This window comes from Camelus ferus, chromosome 16 (genome assembly GCF_009834535.1).
Source record: "Camelus ferus isolate YT-003-E chromosome 16, BCGSAC_Cfer_1.0, whole genome shotgun sequence".
Classification (NCBI taxonomy): Eukaryota; Metazoa; Chordata; class Mammalia; order Artiodactyla; family Camelidae; genus Camelus; species Camelus ferus.
The window spans coordinates 12018526-12034702 of NC_045711.1; the positions used below are offsets into that span (position 1 = coordinate 12018526).

Here is a 16177-nt window from a genome sequence, read left to right on the forward strand (position 1 = left end):
GAGGCGGCCAAGCCAATGCGATGGCTGGGGCGGGGTCGGGCGCTCTATAAGTTGTCGATAGGCGGGCACTCCGCCCTAGTTTCTAAGGATCATGTCTGCGAGTCAGGATTCCCGGTAAGAAACACATTTGCAAGAGGGGGCTACTTACCCTGCCGCCCTTTCCGAGGGCCCCGTCGAGGGTAGCTGAGGCCCGCTGCCCTAGGTCCTCTAGGGCTGCGGGGAGACCAAGCCGGGAGGACTAGTCCTCGGGGAGTGAGGGGCGGGTCCACGGCCAACGCTGCTGCCAGGGCCTAGGTAGAGGCTGAGGACAGTCCGGCTTTCGGGGCCCAGAGTGCGAGGGTCGTTAGGTGGCCCCAACCGACGCGGTGCGCGAAGCCCTGGCGCTGAGTAGGGCGGCGAGGTGGTGACCTGCCCTGGAGAAAAAAAGATAGAGGTGGTCTCGGCCGTGCGTGGCCCGGAGCCGCCTGTCCGGTTGCCTCATTGAGAGAGGGAAGGCTCGCGCATTCGGGATCCGGAGGATTCTGACGGTACCACTCGCCGAAGGCGTGGGTGCCTGGGTCCTAAAATCCAGTCGCTCGGTCGCGTGGAGCTACGGGTCGGGGTGAAAGAAACCGGCCGTTCAGTGTGCTGGTTTTCTTGACGGCCAGGACCCAGCCTAACCCCGAGGAGCGGCCGCGTGAGGCACCGGGATCCCACCCGGCGCCGGGCGGGCGGGCCCATTTTGCCGCACAAGCCGGGCAATTGGCAAACTGCGGATGGGCAGGTCCACTTTCCTTCGGGGGTGAGCGGCCTGAGGTATGGGAGGGCGACGCCATTTCGCGACGGGAGCGGGTGGGATGTGGATTGTTTGCCGGAGTTGGGGGGATGCCGCCGGGTGGTCGAGGGAGCGAGCACATGGCGGCCTGAGGCGTTCCCCTCCCCCAGTCCGCTTCGCTTTAAGTGTTGTGCAATCTCCCCTTTGCTAGTTCGGCTGGGGCTCATTGTGCGCGGGGCCGCCACCGCCCGCGGCCTCCCACATCCGGGCACCGCGAGGGGGGAGGTGGGCTGGAAGGAGTGGGGGAGGGCGCGGGCGGAATGACGTGGGGGGAAGGGGATGTCCTACCCCGGCATCTGGGAGGTGAAGGGCGGGACTTCCGGCGCGCTGGGGCCGTGGTGGGAGGTACACGCGCTGGGGCTTGGAGAAGCCAGGCCCAGGACACGTGGGTCCGGCCTCAACCACCACCCCCGCGCCCCTTAAGCGCAGCGCCGCTCTTTCCAGCTTCCGGGTCATCTAGGAGGGTTACCCCATCATGTCGGGGTCGGCGTGGCTTCAGCCGCTCCCGGGATGGGGCAAAGGCCTGACTCAGTTGTAAAATAACTATCTTCTGGAAACTCGTGGGGGTTGGATCAGGAAGTGAAGGCTCATGGTATCACGAAAAGCCGGTTGTTGGTAGGAAGAGCCCGGCTGTCAGGATTTCTACATACTCCGTACTTTAAACCAACAGATCCAGAGACAATGGCCCCGATGGGATGGAACCCGAAGGCGTCATCGAGGTGAGGCTGGACCCCTACCACCTTTATTCTTTATCTCTGGGAAAGGCAGTGCCACCAGCATTGTTCCCTGGTTTTTGTAGTGGTGGCTTCAGTGACTAAAGCCAGAACCCAGGATTTAACTTTACTCCTTAAACTATCACATAGTTAGACAGGAAATCTTAACTTCTTTAGTGATTTTTTAGAAATACTTAGAGTAAAAGTATAAAAAAATTATGTTTAAAAGGCATCATTCAAGTTGATTGTCTTTCCTTCTACTATATCCGCCTCACTGTTACAAGTGGACTGGCCCCTTAGAGTGGTTTTTTTCAGACCATAAAGAGCCAGCTGACTTCCCTGGAGAGAAAAGGTTGTAGGCTGTGAAGTTTCTGTGCAAGCACAAGGTCCTGTTTGTTTTAGTGCAAGAGCACAGCCTCATTTCTGTTACTTTTTTTTTTTTTTTTGCATCGTACAGAGTAACTGGAATGAGATTGTTGACAGCTTCGACGACATGAACCTTTCAGAATCCCTCCTCCGTGGCATCTACGCTTATGGTTTTGAGAAGCCCTCTGCTATCCAGCAGCGAGCCATTCTTCCTTGTATCAAGGGTAAGATCCAACAAGTTCTTGACTGTCCCTGACCTGGGTAGAGTGGCACCTGGTTGGTGGTGCCTGTCTCATATCAGCCAGGGATAAAGCAACCCCTTGTTTATCCCAGCTTGGCTTTTGATTTGTGCCCATGCCTGGTTCATGCCCTGGATACATGGATTGCTGGTGTAATTTCAATAAGGTAGTGTTTTAGTGTGGCTGTACCAAATGAGTTAATAACCTGACCTGGCTTCCAGATCTGTTCTCTGGGTACCATGTTGTGATAGAAAGTCTGAAGCACTTAATGCTTGGCACTTAATCTCTCTCGGTTGCTTGTTGACTTCGTTGAGCAGGGCCTTTGAATGTCCCACTGTTCCAAAGAGTGCTTCTTACCATATCAAATTTCTTTGTTTTTTCAGGGTATGATGTGATTGCTCAAGCCCAATCTGGGACTGGGAAAACTGCCACTTTTGCCATATCAATTCTGCAACAGATTGAATTGGATCTAAAGGCCACCCAGGCCTTAGTCCTGGCACCCACTAGAGAGTTGGCTCAGCAGGTGAGTTTACCTTCTTTCCTCTTCGCTGAAGAACTTACTTAAAAACGATGAGCATAATCCAAAAAACAGACGTATGTGCTCCAACTTCCGCCACTTTGGAAGAAATGAACTATGGGGAAGAGAGATGATCTAAAGTCAGTTGACTTCCATCTCAAGATTTCTTAATTATAAGCCTTTTTCTATCCAAACACAATAAGCATCACTCACTCCACCCATTTCCTGAGTCAGATGGGAAGGCTGCTGGGTGGGGCCTGGCTGGCTGGGCAAGTTTGGTTGCTTTATGAAACAACCCCCTGGCTATGGGCAAAGAGACACCGGATTGGTGGTGGTGCTCTTATATCAGTCAGGGGCAAAGCAGATGTCTAGCCCTTTGTTCATCCTAGCTTGATGCCTGGGTTGGTGGCCAGAGCTGTTTCATGCCTGGGGCACATAAAATCCCAATGCTAGGCTGTTTTCCTGGACTTTGGAGGTGAAAAGGTCAGAAACACTAGTCTCGTAAGTTGATTATTGAGGCCAAGGGAAGGTGTTCTTTTAGTGTTATATGGAAATGTCATCATTTTGTTCCTAACTTATGGACAAAGGTAATGTAAGCAAGAAGTTACAGGAGAACTCTGTTCTAGGGCCCTTGTGTCTAGAAGGTGCTTTACCAGCAAATATGCCTTCTAGCATAAGTTCTGTGGCAGGACCACTTTAGGTCATAGATGTCACTGCATATATAAAACTGGCTGCTGCAGGGTGAAATAAATAGGACAGTTAGCTTTCAGAAAGCTATAAGGTTTAACAAGTTAAAAAGCCGTATTGAAATTATTTCAGAGGGCTGTTACTGTGAATCTATTCATGAGCCAGACCAGTTCAAATTTTGAGACTTTGCCACTTAGCAGTGTGATCTTAAATGGATTGTTTAACTTAAACTGTTTCTTGCCTGAAAAACGAGTTTAACAACAGTGCTTGTCTCGAGTTGTTGAAAATAAATACGTAAGCATTTAAAATGGGGCCTGGCAGTTGTAGCTAATATATGAGCACTGTTTTTTTTTTTTTTTGGTTCAGATACAGAAGGTAGTTATGGCATTAGGAGACTACATGGGTGCCTCCTGTCACGCCTGCATTGGGGGCACCAACGTGCGTGCTGAGGTGCAGAAGCTGCAGATGGAAGCTCCTCATATTATCGTGGGTACCCCAGGCCGTGTGTTCGACATGCTTAACCGGAGATACTTGTGTGAGTATCTAAATTTTCTAGTTCTCTGGGTCACATCTTATGCGGGCTTTTCCAGTTTTCAATGTGGCCACAACTTCATTCCTAATGATGGTAGCTTTAGCCTCAGAAAGAGTTGCTCTGTGATGAACCCCATGCGTGTCAGCTGAGCCTGGCTCCCCTGTCATCTCAGCCCAGGCAGTGTTCTACTTCCCAGGGCTATTTGGCCTGGCAAGGGGGCTCCCAGGCAAAGGATCAGTCTTTATATTCTGAGAGCAGACCGGCTGCCCCCTTTTCTTTATGAGGAAAGTTTATTTTACATTTTCCTAATGATTACCTGTTGGTGGTTTTTTCCCTTGCAGCTCCCAAATACATTAAGATGTTTGTACTGGATGAAGCTGATGAAATGTTAAGCCGTGGGTTCAAGGACCAGATCTATGACATATTCCAAAAGCTCAATAGCAACACCCAGGTGAGAGGAACATTTGGACACTTGCTTTTGTATGGCTGACCAGCCTTTACATAGGTTGTGGTGTGTCTGGGGTAACAGGAGAGCATTATCAGGCACCAAACCATAAGGAATTCTGGCGCTTCCCCTGCCCTGAGGCTGTTTTTTTCCCACTAGGTGGTTTTGCTGTCAGCTACAATGCCTTCTGATGTGCTTGAGGTGACCAAGAAGTTCATGAGGGACCCAATTCGAATTCTTGTCAAGAAGGAAGAATTGACCTTGGAGGGTATCCGCCAATTTTACATCAACGTCGAACGAGAGGTGGGGCCCAGTGCAGGAGGCGGACCTCGTGGCAAGTTGTTGGGTATAGCCCCTGACTGATCTCTTTGCTCCCCTCCACCACCCCTAGGAGTGGAAGCTGGACACACTGTGTGACTTGTATGAAACCTTGACCATCACCCAGGCAGTCATCTTCATCAACACTCGAAGGAAGGTCGATTGGCTCACTGAAAAGATGCATGCTCGAGACTTCACTGTCTCTGCCATGGTGAGGTTTCTCCACCTTATTTTATCAGTGGAGTGTATGTGTCAGGGTCCTACTTAAAGCCAAAGTATCTACTTGTTACACCCTTCTATTTCCTGTTCTAGCATGGAGATATGGACCAAAAAGAACGAGATGTAATCATGAGGGAGTTCCGCTCTGGCTCTAGTAGAGTATTGATTACCACTGACCTACTGGTGAGTAGAGGCGAGTTTGGAGAAGACTGGGGAGAAACCAAGGTGATTCCCTCTCCAAGGGGCCTACTAGTGCCTCTCTTCAGGAAAGTAGCAACTTGGAATAAAATCTGGCATGCCTCAGGTTTCCAGGGGAGGAGATTTTCTTTCCCTTCTTTGGCTGCCTACATGTGTGCTTAAGTCTTGCTGGATAGTCTTCTGTGTTCTCTTAATTCATACACTGAATTGGTCGTCTTTGACCACAGGCCAGAGGCATTGATGTGCAGCAGGTTTCATTAGTCATCAACTATGACCTTCCCACCAACAGAGAAAACTACATCCACAGGTAAATGCAGCTCGGGACTACTGACCCAGCCCCCTCATGCGCAGTCCTCCCTGCTGCTTGTTCTCCCCATTTCCCTTATTTCTTACAAGGAGCCCTTGTTTTCCAGGATCGGTCGTGGTGGACGTTTTGGCCGTAAGGGCGTGGCCATTAACATGGTGACAGAAGAAGATAAGAGGACTCTTCGAGACATCGAGACCTTCTACAACACCTCCATCGAGGAGATGCCCCTCAATGTTGCTGACCTCATCTGAAAGGGGCCACTCTGCTACCTAGCCCCAGCTAGGGATCAACCCTTGAAGAGGGGCTGAGGAGCAGCAGGAGGGGGGAGGGAGGAAGGGAGCCAAGGGATGGACATCTTGTCATTTTTTTTCTTTTTTTTTTTTCTTTGAATAAATGTCACTTTTTGAGGCAAAAGAAGGAACCGTGAACATTTTAGACACCCTTTTCTTTGGGGTAGGCTCTTGCCCCAGGCGCCGTCTCTTCCCAGAAACACTAATCCATTTCCCTAACCTAGTCAACCTCCAAGCCCCAGAGGCTCTCTCCACCTCCAGCTGAATTCCTTTGAAAATGTTATAGAGGGACTACAATGACACTCCACCTCATTTTGCTGGACCAAATCTGGAGGGAGAACCCCTGAATTAGGTAACCCAGGGGATTACCCCCCAGGTGGGGGGAGCAGGGGGGAGAAAATGGTAGCCATTTTTACATTGTTTTGTATAGTATTTATTGATTCAGGAAATAAAATTCTGAATAAAATGACTTGGAAACTGCCTGCTTTGGCTTCTCATTTCTTCCCTCTTCCCTCCCACCCGCTACTGGGTATAGCTCTGCTTTTAGCTAGTATTTACCCTTTCTTGGGCTTTTCTTCCTTGAGGGGAAAATGGTCATGTTAACTGGATAATGTGACCTTTCTGTAAGAGGTTGGGCAAGAACTGTCATAAGTACCTCACATGTCTCAGCAAAGAGGAAGTGGACAGGAAAGGGGGTGGAAATAAAAATTGTACATCCTACTGAGCTTGTTCTCTGAGGGAGGGGCTGCAGAGCCAGCAACCACTTGTCACAACTACTGAGCATGATTTGCGGAGGTAGACAAGAATCCCCAGGGGTCAACTACCCCGGAACTCATATGACACTGAGAGCTGACAGCTCCCACTTGATACCAGGGCCAATCATCTAATTTAATGACTAAGCTTGGTGGTTGGGGCTGAGGTGCCTGAATCAGGCTGGGTGTGGGGTAATCTTAGTTACAGGAAGTCAAAGATTCCTCTTTCCAAACGAAGGCAGAGGGAACAGGGTTCCCTGACCGAGCAGGCAGCTGGTACTGACACACAAACCTAGTTGGACTCTGGAGGCTGTTCTGACATGAGGCTGGCTGTGCTTTTCTCTGGGGTCTTGCTGGGGCTACTAGCAGGTAAGGAGAAGGGACAGAAGGGGAGGGAGCCCTGGGAAAGAGCCTGGCCCTGGGCTACTAACCAGTCTTTCCTCTGCTGAAAGCCCAGGGGACAGGGAATGACTGTCCTCATAAAAAGTCGGCCACTCTGCTGCCATCCTTCACGGTGACACCTACAGCTACAGAAAGCACAGCAAGCACTGGAACCAGCCACAAGACAACCAGCCATAGAACTACCACTCACAGAACGACAACCATAGATACCACCAGCCACAAGTCTATGACAGCCACTCAAAATCCTGCTACCACCACCAGTCACGGAAACACCACAGTTCGTCCAACAAGCAACACCACGGCCACCAGCCCAGGGTCTTCCACCAGTTCCCCCCACCCAGGACCACCTCCACCCTCTCCAAGTCCTAGCCCAGGATCCAAGGAGGCGATAGGAAACTACACTTGGAATAATGGTTCCCAGCCCTGCGTCCAGCTCCAAGCCCAGATTCAGATTCGAGTTCTATACCCGACCCAGGGTGGCGGAGAGGTAAAGCTGAAAGACAGTGGAGGACATAAGGGGAAGGGGACGAGACATTTTGCTGTTTCAAAAGGGAAGAATAGAGAAGGGGACAAACAGGGTGAGGACAAAGGGAACTGGGAACCCTGGATGATGGCACAGCTGTGGTCTTGTGACCCTTTCATCTTTTAACTTCTGCAGGCCTGGGGCATCTCCGTACTGAACCCCAACAAAACCAAGGCCCAGGGGGGCTGTGAGGGGGCCCATCCCCATTTGTTCCTCTCATTTCCCTACGGACAGCTCAGCTTTGGATTCAAGCAGGTACTTAACCCTCATCCCTCACTCTAACCCTCCAAGTGCCCTATCTCTATCAATCCCTTGCTGCACTCTTTACTCTGAGAACCTGGATGCCACCCTCCCCTGCTGCCCTGAGTCTTCCTGGTCACCTCCCCAGGAGCCACTGCAGAGCATCGTCTACCTGAACTATATGGCTGTGGAGTACAATGTGTCCTTCCCCCAGGCAGCACGTAAGTAACCTCCCCTTTCTCATCACTAGCACTAACTCGATGTCTGGGCTCCTGAAGGGACCTAAGCTGCAGGGCAGGGTCGTGGATATAGAACTGACCCTTCCTCATTCTTTTATTAGAGTGGACATTCTCAGTTCAGAATTCATCCCTTCAATATCTCCAAACTCCCCTGGGCCGGAGCTTCAGTTGCAGAAACGCAAGCATCATTCTTTCACCAGCTTTCCATCTTGACCTGCTCTCCTTGAAGCTACAAGCTGCTGAGCTGCCCCCCACAGGGGCCTTTGGGCCAAGTAAGACCTGTTCCATTCCTCCTAGAATTCTCCCACTGCACTGAAAGCCACCTACCCCAGGCCTATAATCTCCCTTCTTGCACCCTCAAATTTCCTCCACCTCAAGCTTAGGCACACAGTGAGGACAACTGTCCTCCCCACCTCTGCAGGACTGCCCATTCTCCCCCTTTCCTCTCCTGCTGAGTCATCTAGGTGAGCCCCTACTTCCCAGTGCCCTCCACGTTCCTTCCTCCTTCCCATCTTTATCTCAGCTACCACCATTGTGATGCCTACTTGCCCTGTCTTTCCACCAGGTTTCTTCTGTCCCAGTGACCAATCCATCTTGCTGCCTCTCCTCATCGGCCTGATCTTACTCGGCCTCTTCATCCTGGTGCTTGTTACATTCTGCATTGTCCGGAGACGCCCACCCACCTATCAGCCCCTCTGAGCATTCATCCCAACACCCAGGACACCAGGGGTGCCCTCATGTCTCACCACTCAACTGACTCCGAGGCAAGATTTTCATCTTTCCCTGTCTTTTGATGAACAAAAGTAGAGATAATGCAATCGGGAAGGATAAGCGGAGAGATGTTTATTAAATGTGACTGATTCCCCCTTCCACATCTCCATTGGCAGAATAGTAAAACCTGCTCAAATCTTTATTTTTGGTCTTCTTTGTCCTTCCTGCCCAAGATTAAAAGCCACGAGTTACCTGTCACATGCCTTTCTGTGCCTTCCATGGCTGAGTCTCAGGGAAGCAGAAACTCTGGTGAGGAGGGAGGAAATTATCAGTGTGCGTGACCCAACGCCCTCATGGGTCCACTCTCCAAAGCCTGGCACAGCAGCTGTCAAATCGGCCTCACCTCCCCCCTTCCTTCTCTTCTGTTGGGGCCCCTGGCTGCTCCAGCTCCCTCTCACCTCCAATCCAGTGGAGTCACTCATCCTGACAGCCTTCTTCCTGATCTTTATATACAATTACATACAGGTGAAGCAGGCAGCCATAGCAATGAGTGTAGGTGGGAAGGTCGGAGCTGTGTCACTTCCTTTCCAAAGGCAGCAGCAGTGGCTCCTTAGCAACAAGAATTCCCTGCCCTACCCACCAGGTCCAGGGCTAGCAAACAGCCCGGATTAAACCCTTGCAACACCTGGGATGCTCCTATCTCAACTGCAAAGGGTTTTCATCAAACATGGGAGCAGTGGGTACTCTGACCTCCACGTACAATTACCCTCTATGCTCCTGGGAACAACACGCCTCCAGCCTAGGCCACCTGCCGAGCCAACCCTGATGTCCCGGTCGGTGATGTACCTAGTGGTGGTGGGTGGCACCCCCTGGGCAGCCTGTGTTGATTCCAAAAAGGACCTCCCAAACAACAACAGCCTGCACGACCAATCAGTGCCAGTCCCCCCCGCCCTTACAGTCGGCCATGACGCAATCCCCAGGGGCCCTTCCAGTTGCTGGAGCCTAGTAAGGCTACAGAAAGCGGCCACCAGGATCTGGAGCCCCTCCCCTTTAAGGGGAGCCCGCAAGTGGCAGGGATCCAGCAGCCACACCACCACCGTGCAGACACCCCGTATGACCTCGCCAATTAGGAGTCCCCGAAGGGCGTGGTACTCCCAGCAGGCACCCGGCCACCAGAGCATGATGGCCGGCCTACCTAGACTTGGTGTCCTAGTGCTGGATAACAGAGGGCATCCCTCCCCGCGGTAGTCCAAGGTGCCCTTTCCCAAGACGAGCTGCTGGGCCCCGGCCGCCTTGCCCAAGTCCTGGCTCAGCACGTGGTCAGAGAAGGCTGAGAAGCCAACCTTGGCCCAGAGGTGGTGCCCTCGGGCCAGTGGGGTGAGAGGGTGCCCGGGGGCTCGCGTTTCAGAGGCTGCCAGGGCTGGTGCCGCTGACGCCCCCTGAAACTGGACTCGCCTTCCCCACCTCCCCTTCTCCTGTTTCACTGTCCCGGCCCAGCAGCTGCAGGCGCACCCATCCGCCAGGAGCTGGGCGAACCTAAGGAGGGAGACACACAACACAGGCGCCGATGGGGGTGGCTGCCTAGCTCAAACTGTCCCGCTCCCGTCGGCGAAGCTTCCTCTGGAGACGCAGAGAGTACAGCACATAGAAAGCTAGAGAGCCCCCACCCAACGCCATTTTGGAGACTCACGCTCCTTCTCTCAACTTCGAACAATGTAAAGTCAGCTGGAAGAAGACAAGATGGCGCCGAGCAGGAGGAGCGGAGAAAGGCAGGAGGATAACTCTCGGTACCGAAGCGGAAGCGTAAACAAAGGCGCGAAAAGTGGCACTGCGCAGGCGTACAACTTTGGCACGCTTTAAAATTCGAGCAGCAGGGTGTCCAGAATGTGGTCTCCGGAAGAGACCTATTTTACGCTAACGAAGGTGGGATGGCGTAAGAAAGAGCGGGGACCGGGGCGGTCCTGCTTAGTCGCGGGAAGACAGGAGGCGGAGTGCCCAGAGCGCGCATGCGCACCGTAAATCAATGGCGGGCTGAGGGACGGGCGGAAGCTAGCTTTGCAATATGGCGGCTGAGGCAGACGGGCTACTCAAACGGGTGCTGGTGCCGATTCTTTTACCTGAGAAATGCTACGACCAAATTTTCGTCCAGTGGGACTTGCTTCACGGTGAGTCTTATTCGGCATCCGATCAAAGTTCTACTCGAGATCCCTCGGGCCGTAAATGAGCCGTCGGTACGGACTAAGTGACGGCGGAGACTACTGCCACGCCGAACCGGGCGGAAGTTACTTCTGAGAGGGGCGAAAGTGTCTCGGGCTCCGGAGGGGGAGAACGCCATATTTGGGTTAGAGGGGGAGTCGCCAGGTGGAAGTGTTTCTTTGCTTTAGCGACAGTGAAAGACGAAAAGACTCAAATTTTACAAAACAAAGTTAAGATCTGACCAGATCCTCCCAATCTTTGGTAGGTTCAGGAGCAAGGTTACACTTGATTTAAAGCCTCTGATGAACGTAGGCCTTCTGCAGCACTCCCAAAGGCTCCTGCCATTCCAGTGGCTTTCCTTCCAGCCTCCACGTTTGCTCATGGACTAATTCTGGAATTAATTGGCATGTCTTTTTCTTATTATCTGGAGGCAACACCACGGCAAAGCCTGTCTCAGACATCAGACCGTTTGGGAAGTCTTCCCAGTGTGCCCTCGTCAGTTCATGGTACTCCCACTATGCCCTAGGGACAATATGTTTTAGTATTTTAGCCGCATTCCTGACCCATGAGAATCCCACTCCCACTGGGCCAAGCTTCAAGGCTATAGAAGATACAGATGGTCAGGGCATAAAAGAAAGCCCTGAAAGGGTAGGGTTAAGTGTTTGAGTCTGGGCCAGGGACAGTCCTGAATAAGATACAGAGGAGACCTGTCCTTGGAGAGAGAAGACTCGGGAAGCTTGCCTAGTTGCTCGGAAGCAGGGAATAAAGGATCAGCGGACTCTTGGGCATTGCTCAGCCCTATGCAGGGAAGTGATGGAAAGCCTTGGAAGTCAGATGGAGGAATTTAATGTGATCTGCAGGGGATGGAAGATTGGGTCAGAGGAGAGGAATAGTAAAAGTTGTTTGGGAAAGTCACCTTGTATGAATGTGGTATGATTTAGAGTAGGAAGAACTAGGCCTTCTCACCCACCTCCAGACAACCCAGGGCTTCCTCTGAGGGCATGTCAAGGTCTTAAGGAGCACTTCAAGCCTTAGGCCTGAGCTCCCTCCTGGAAACCTTAGCCTGGCTTCCAGAGGTCTCCTTTCTATTTATCCCTTTTTGTCTTATCAGTTCCCTGCCTCAAGATTCTCCTCAGCAAAGGCCTGGGGCTGGGCATTGTGGCTGGGTCACTTCTGGGTATGTATTTTATCTTCCTTCCCTCATGTTGGGAGGTGGGTGGAATGCTAAGATACCATAAACTAAATGGGTCCCTTACCCAGAAGTGGGGTTAATATGCCCCCCCCCCAGTCCACTCTGTAGCTGTTGTGTTGTGTTCCCAAGGGATGTCAGCTCAACTGTGTCTTTCTCTTCCTTTCTCCAGTAAAACTGCCCCAAGTGTTTAAACTCCTGAGAGCCAAGAGTTCCGAAGGGTTGAGTTACCAGTCCATAATGCTAGAGTTAGTAGCATTGACTGGGACCATGGTCTACAGCATCACCAGAAACTTCCCCTTCAGGTGAGGGGCCCCACCCTTTATCTCCAAGGGTAAATGCTTACAACTCTAGTTGGGGGTTAGGGTGAGGGAGGTAAAAGGGCAGGAAAAGCTTAAGCCCTTCTGATACTTTAGCCATCATCTGTGGTGATCATGAGAGGTGAGCATTTCAAGAATGCCCACAATCCAATCCTGAGTCAGTCAGGTGGGGGCTGCTGGGAGGCAGGAGGTAAGGAACCACTAGCATTGTGGAGGACAGGAAGTAATCAGAGAATTGTGTCCCCAAGATGTATGGGGCTATGGAGGCTTTCCCTGCCTCTTTCCAGGCCTGCCTTTCTTCCTCCCAACTCTTGACTCCGCAGCTCTTGGGGTGAAGCCTTGTTCCTGATGCTCCAGACAATCACCATCGCCTTCCTGGTCCTGCACTACAGAGGACAAACTGTGAAAGGTGCTGAGGATTTACCCCAAGAGCTGGCTGCACTCCTGAGAGCCCTGCTGGGAACGCAGGCCTGGGGAAGCCAGAGGACTCAGAAGTTGATAAGGACTTCTTGTCTCCCTGTCCCCCAGGTGTCGCTTTCCTAGTGTGCTATGCCCTGGGCCTGCTGGTGCTGCTTTCACCACTGACACCTGTGGCTGTAGTCACCCTCCTCCAAGCCTTCAACATGCCTGCTGTGGTGGTGGGAAGGGTGGGTGCTGGGAACAAAGGAGAGGATGTTGGGAGGGGGGACTGGGTGAAGGGCAGAGCAGAAACCCAAAGTGTGGGAATGTTGGACTGGGAAATGTGGAAGTATCAGGGGAACATGGGAAGAGTTCAGATCACAGAATGAAGGGTTTCAACTCCTCCCTTAGCTGCTCCAGGCAGCCACCAACTATCGCAACGGGCACACTGGCCAGCTCTCAGCAATCACAGTCTTTCTGCTCTTTGGAGGGTCCCTGGCTCGAATCTTCACCTCCATTCAGGTGAGTGCACCTCCTTCCCTCTAGAGGGCACTATAACCTCATCTTACCTCTCCTGAGCTGAGGACTTAAAAGCTGCCCCTTCTCGGGAACTCTTTTTGGCTGTGCTGAAGAGTGACCCTAGCTGTGTCTCACCCAGGAAACTGGAGACCTCCTCATGGCTGGAACTTTTATAGTCTCTTCTCTCTGCAATGGCCTCATCGCTGCCCAGCTCCTCTACTACTGGAATGCAAAAGCTCCCCACAGGAAGAAAAAGGAACAGTAAAGTTGAGCTGGCTACTGAAAGTACATTCCATGTTTCATTCACCCACCCAACCTCAGGGCCCTTCTCATCTTAACCAGCCTGCTGGTGTGACCATTCCCCATCCTTCTGCAGTTGCAACTTTAGTAGAAATGCTTGGTTGTCCCAAATCCTTAGGATAGGAGTAGAGATTTTCAGGCTGACATTTTGACATCTATTGTGTGCTGTCCGGTGTATTACTATTGACTTGTTAAGTCATTTGGCTGAGATTCTTCCTTTAGTAGAAGTTTATAGCTACTTAACTATTCCAGGCAAAAGTCTTACCCTGTCCTCCCATCTCCCCACTTCCCTTCTGGCCCTAGAGGACAGAGCCTGGACAGTGGAAGGGACTAGGCATTTGTGGCTGCCTCCCTTCCCCAGCCCAACCCAGACTGTCTCCTGGACCCTGGTGTAGGGTTCGGGGGCAGGGGGAGGGGGACAGAAAAATGACTCAGGCAGGGCCCCAGGGTTGGGTGAGGAGGTTCCTGCTCTGGCAGGTCCAGGCAGAAGGGAGTGGAAACCATGCTGGTTCCTGCTGCAGTGAAGAGGAACAGATGGGACAATAAAGACTCAGAGACATGGTTTAATCATACAAAACTGTGTTTGGCCTACAAAAATATAAGTGTTGTGTTCCCCTGGAGTTTGGGGGTTTGAGGGGGTACTGCCCACCTCCTCTGGACTGTGGTCAACAGTTCTAAAAAAGGGTTTGCAGCCTGGGGTGGAGGGTGGTTCTGGGTGGAAAAGGAGGATGGAAACCTTTCTGGGAGGCCCATGTCCATGAGGGTTAGAGGTGGGTTAGGGGCGTGGGGGCCCCTGTGAGGGGAGGGTTGTACAGAGTGGGAGAGCCTGGGGGTAGGTAGGGGTTGTAGGCGGGGAGCAGCTCCCCCTGGAGCCTAGGGTTACTCTGAGGGAGAGAGCACGGCGAGGGGGCCTCCGGTTTACAGTGGGAAGAGCTGCAAAGAGAAATACTAGGGTTAGAAGGTTCTTGCTTCTTTGGGAGGGAGGTGCCAAGCAGGGTCCCCAACTCTCATGTTGGGGTGGGTCTGACCAGTTCTGTGCAGAGGCAGAACCTGTCATCCATTTACATATCCCTGGCTATCCGGGCCCTACTGGGTACCGCAGGTCGGGAACCGGATCTCAGGATGGCTTAAAGCAGCCCTGCCACGGCCGTGTTCGGGCACGCTCAAGAGCGAGCTTGCGTGCTGCGCGCCTGTTTTCCTCTTTTGGGGCGGCAGGCCAGGAAGGGGCAGAGTTGGGCTTGGCCTGTCCTTGCCCCGGGGGCTGGGAGAGGAAGCGGGGTCACACGAGGGCCAGAAAGGGGGTTGGGGGGTGGATTCAGGTAACTAGAACACGTCACATCCAGGGGGCTGTGGTCTGCTCCTGCGGGGCCAACACTGCCCAACTGAGATGAAAACCTCCTGGCCCCCTGGAGCCCTCCCACTCTCCACAGGTCGTCCCCTAAACGCCTCCGGGATCACCCGTTGCTTGGGTAGGCTCAGGGCCTCTGCCAGCCAGGCCCTCTGGTATTCCCCCCCACCCCCCCACCCCGGCTCCAGGAGGTGGGGGGCGCGGCGCACAAGCGCCTCCGTCCTCATCCCACGCCCTGGGCACTTACCTGTAACCGCCAGGCAGGTAAGCTGTCGAGTAGTTGGGGGGTTGGTACCCAAAGCCTCTGCTCCCCTGCGTGGTCGCGTACCCAGTCGCCCAGACGGGCCCGCCACCAGCCACGCTGCCGCTTCCCTGATCGAAGTAGGGGGACCTGGCGCACGAGCTCTTGGTCTTGCGCCGGGGCCGGTATTTGTAGTCGGGGTAGTCGCGCAGGTGCCGGGCCCGGAGCCGTTTAGCTTCTTCCACGAAGGGCCGCTTCTCTTCCTCGCCCAGCAGCTTCCACTGCGCGCCCAGGCGCTTGGAGATCTCCGAGTTGTGCATCTTCGGGTTCTGCTGCGCCATCTGGCGGCGCTGGGCGGAGCTCCACACCATGAACGCGTTCATGGGTCGCTTCACCTTCTCCAAGGGAAGCCCCCGGGATACTATCGGGCTCCCGGCGCTCTCCTGCTCCTGGGAGCCCGAGGACAAGGAGGTAGGGGCCGTGGGAGCGGGAGGTTCCAGGCTCCAGGCCTGGTCCTGTGAGCCAGGTAGCGCCATGAGGAGGGTGGAGGGAAGCTTTAAGAGGGCGTCCTACACGCCCTCCCCTCCAAAGTGAAACGTCGATTCCCAAACCCACTATCCTTAAAATGGAAGTGCCTTCCTAGTCCGGAGTCGTTACAGAGAAACTCGTCTTCTTATAAAGTATATATATCGTCCCCTAGTTCAGAGTCCTTATAACCGAGCCCCTGCGCCCAAACGACCCGACACCCTTTTGGGAAGTCGAGCGCAAAATCCGCTGTCTAGTACCCGGTCCTGGGCAGGTGTGCTCTCCTTTCCTTGTTGCCACTGGATCTCCGACCCAGACCGGCTGCCCCTACCTGCTGCCGGCCACCGGCCCGGCCTTCGGTGGAGGCAGTAAACCTTCACGCTGCCTGGAGTCCCGCAGCCGCCGGAGTCCCTGCAGCCACCAGTAGGCAAATCCCAGGTGCCACAGCGCTTTCTCACCTGGCCTCGGCGTCTGCGGCGGCGGGTGAGCCAGGCCCGGGAACAGCTTTTAAAGACTGACTCCTCCCACTCCCTCCCAGTCAACCGCGCCTCCTTAAGGGCGCCAACATCCCCCTCCCTTAGGCAAACTCAGATGTCCTGTTCCTCCCAGCCCCCAACGCTCCTCCTAG

At 53.3% G+C, this 16177-nt stretch overlaps 4 protein-coding genes, 1 long non-coding RNA gene and 4 other non-coding genes across 10 annotated transcripts; 7 read left to right on the forward strand and 2 right to left on the reverse strand.

Annotated features, from left to right (window-relative positions):
* Nucleotides 1–8: 8 nt before the first annotated feature.
* On the forward strand, nt 9–6127 carry EIF4A1 (eukaryotic translation initiation factor 4A1). Its single transcript, XM_006175807.2, has 11 exons — nt 9–114; nt 1485–1533; nt 1985–2117; nt 2516–2655; nt 3703–3871; nt 4210–4319; nt 4473–4616; nt 4705–4842; nt 4944–5033; nt 5276–5355; nt 5462–6127. Exons 1-11 carry the CDS (start codon nt 92–94, stop codon nt 5604–5606), a joined length of 1221 nt encoding a protein of 406 aa, XP_006175869.1. The 5' UTR covers nt 9–91; the 3' UTR covers nt 5607–6127.
* Nucleotides 1958–10339, reverse strand: LOC116669311. Its single transcript, XR_004326677.1, has 2 exons — nt 10203–10339; nt 1958–2764 (listed from the first exon to the last, which is right to left on the reverse strand). It is a non-coding gene; the product is annotated as an uncharacterized LOC116669311 (long non-coding RNA).
* LOC116656897 lies at nt 2141–2275 on the forward strand. The gene has a single exon (XR_004311904.1). It is a non-coding gene; the product is annotated as a small nucleolar RNA SNORA48 (small nucleolar RNA).
* LOC116656898 lies at nt 2944–3088 on the forward strand. The gene has a single exon (XR_004311905.1). It is a non-coding gene; the product is annotated as a small nucleolar RNA SNORA48 (small nucleolar RNA).
* On the forward strand, nt 3986–4124 carry LOC116656907. Its single transcript, XR_004311914.1, has one exon. It is a non-coding gene; the product is annotated as a small nucleolar RNA SNORD10 (small nucleolar RNA).
* Nucleotides 5069–5202, forward strand: LOC116656880. Its single transcript, XR_004311886.1, has one exon. It is a non-coding gene; the product is annotated as a small nucleolar RNA SNORA67 (small nucleolar RNA).
* Nucleotides 6345–8714, forward strand: CD68 (CD68 molecule). 2 transcript variants are annotated; one of them, XM_032498681.1, is made up of 6 exons: nt 6345–6766; nt 6850–7286; nt 7458–7577; nt 7657–7783; nt 7903–8073; nt 8367–8714. In XM_032498681.1, the coding sequence occupies exons 1-6, from the start codon at nt 6718–6720 to the stop codon at nt 8498–8500; spliced, it is 1038 nt and encodes a 345-aa protein (XP_032354572.1). In that variant the 5' UTR covers nt 6345–6717; the 3' UTR covers nt 8501–8714. The 2 variants fall into 2 exon arrangements, with proteins under 2 accessions (XP_032354572.1, XP_006175872.1); XM_006175810.3 differs by having other exon boundaries at nt 6357–6766; nt 7711–7783.
* Nucleotides 10340–10443: 104 nt separating the features above from the next.
* MPDU1 (mannose-P-dolichol utilization defect 1) lies at nt 10444–14012 on the forward strand. Its single transcript, XM_006175811.3, has 7 exons — nt 10444–10677; nt 11820–11885; nt 12070–12202; nt 12541–12626; nt 12746–12864; nt 13028–13138; nt 13275–14012. Exons 1-7 carry the CDS (start codon nt 10575–10577, stop codon nt 13398–13400), a joined length of 744 nt encoding a protein of 247 aa, XP_006175873.1. The 5' UTR covers nt 10444–10574; the 3' UTR covers nt 13401–14012.
* Nucleotides 13832–16043, reverse strand: SOX15 (SRY-box transcription factor 15). The gene is made up of 2 exons (XM_032498686.1): nt 15031–16043; nt 13832–14368 (listed from the first exon to the last, which is right to left on the reverse strand). Exons 1-2 carry the CDS (start codon nt 15558–15560, stop codon nt 14200–14202), a joined length of 699 nt encoding a protein of 232 aa, XP_032354577.1. The 5' UTR covers nt 15561–16043; the 3' UTR covers nt 13832–14199.
* Nucleotides 16044–16177: the final 134 nt, after the last annotated feature.

Bases quoted from the DNA above. Each gene is read 5' to 3' on its own strand.
- EIF4A1 (XM_006175807.2), top strand. From the start codon at position 92: ATGTCTGCGAGTCAGGATTCCCG. The intron at 115-1,484 runs GTAAGAAACACA...TTAAACCAACAG, and splicing joins TCTGCGAGTCAGGATTCCCG to ATCCAGAGACAATGGCCCCG. The intron at 3,872-4,209 runs GTGAGTATCTAA...TTTCCCTTGCAG, and splicing joins GCTTAACCGGAGATACTTGT to CTCCCAAATACATTAAGATG.
- CD68 (XM_032498681.1), top strand. From the start codon at position 6,718: ATGAGGCTGGCTGTGCTTTTCTCTGGGGTCTTGCTGGGGCTACTAGCA. The intron at 7,578-7,656 runs GTACTTAACCCT...CTTTACTCTGAG, and splicing joins TCAGCTTTGGATTCAAGCAG to AACCTGGATGCCACCCTCCC. The intron at 7,784-7,902 runs GTAAGTAACCTC...TTCTTTTATTAG, and splicing joins GTCCTTCCCCCAGGCAGCAC to AGTGGACATTCTCAGTTCAG.
- MPDU1 (XM_006175811.3), top strand. From the start codon at position 10,575: ATGGCGGCTGAGGCAGACGGGCTACTCAAACGGGTGCTGGTGCCGATT. The intron at 12,865-13,027 runs GTGGGTGCTGGG...CTCCTCCCTTAG, and splicing joins CTGCTGTGGTGGTGGGAAGG to CTGCTCCAGGCAGCCACCAA. The intron at 13,139-13,274 runs GTGAGTGCACCT...TGTCTCACCCAG, and splicing joins GAATCTTCACCTCCATTCAG to GAAACTGGAGACCTCCTCAT.
- SOX15 (XM_032498686.1), bottom strand. From the start codon at position 15,560: ATGGCGCTACCTGGCTCACAGGACCAGGCCTGGAGCCTGGAACCTCCC. The intron at 14,369-15,030 runs GTAAGTGCCCAG...TTCTCTTTGCAG, and splicing joins TACCTGCCTGGCGGTTACAG to CTCTTCCCACTGTAAACCGG.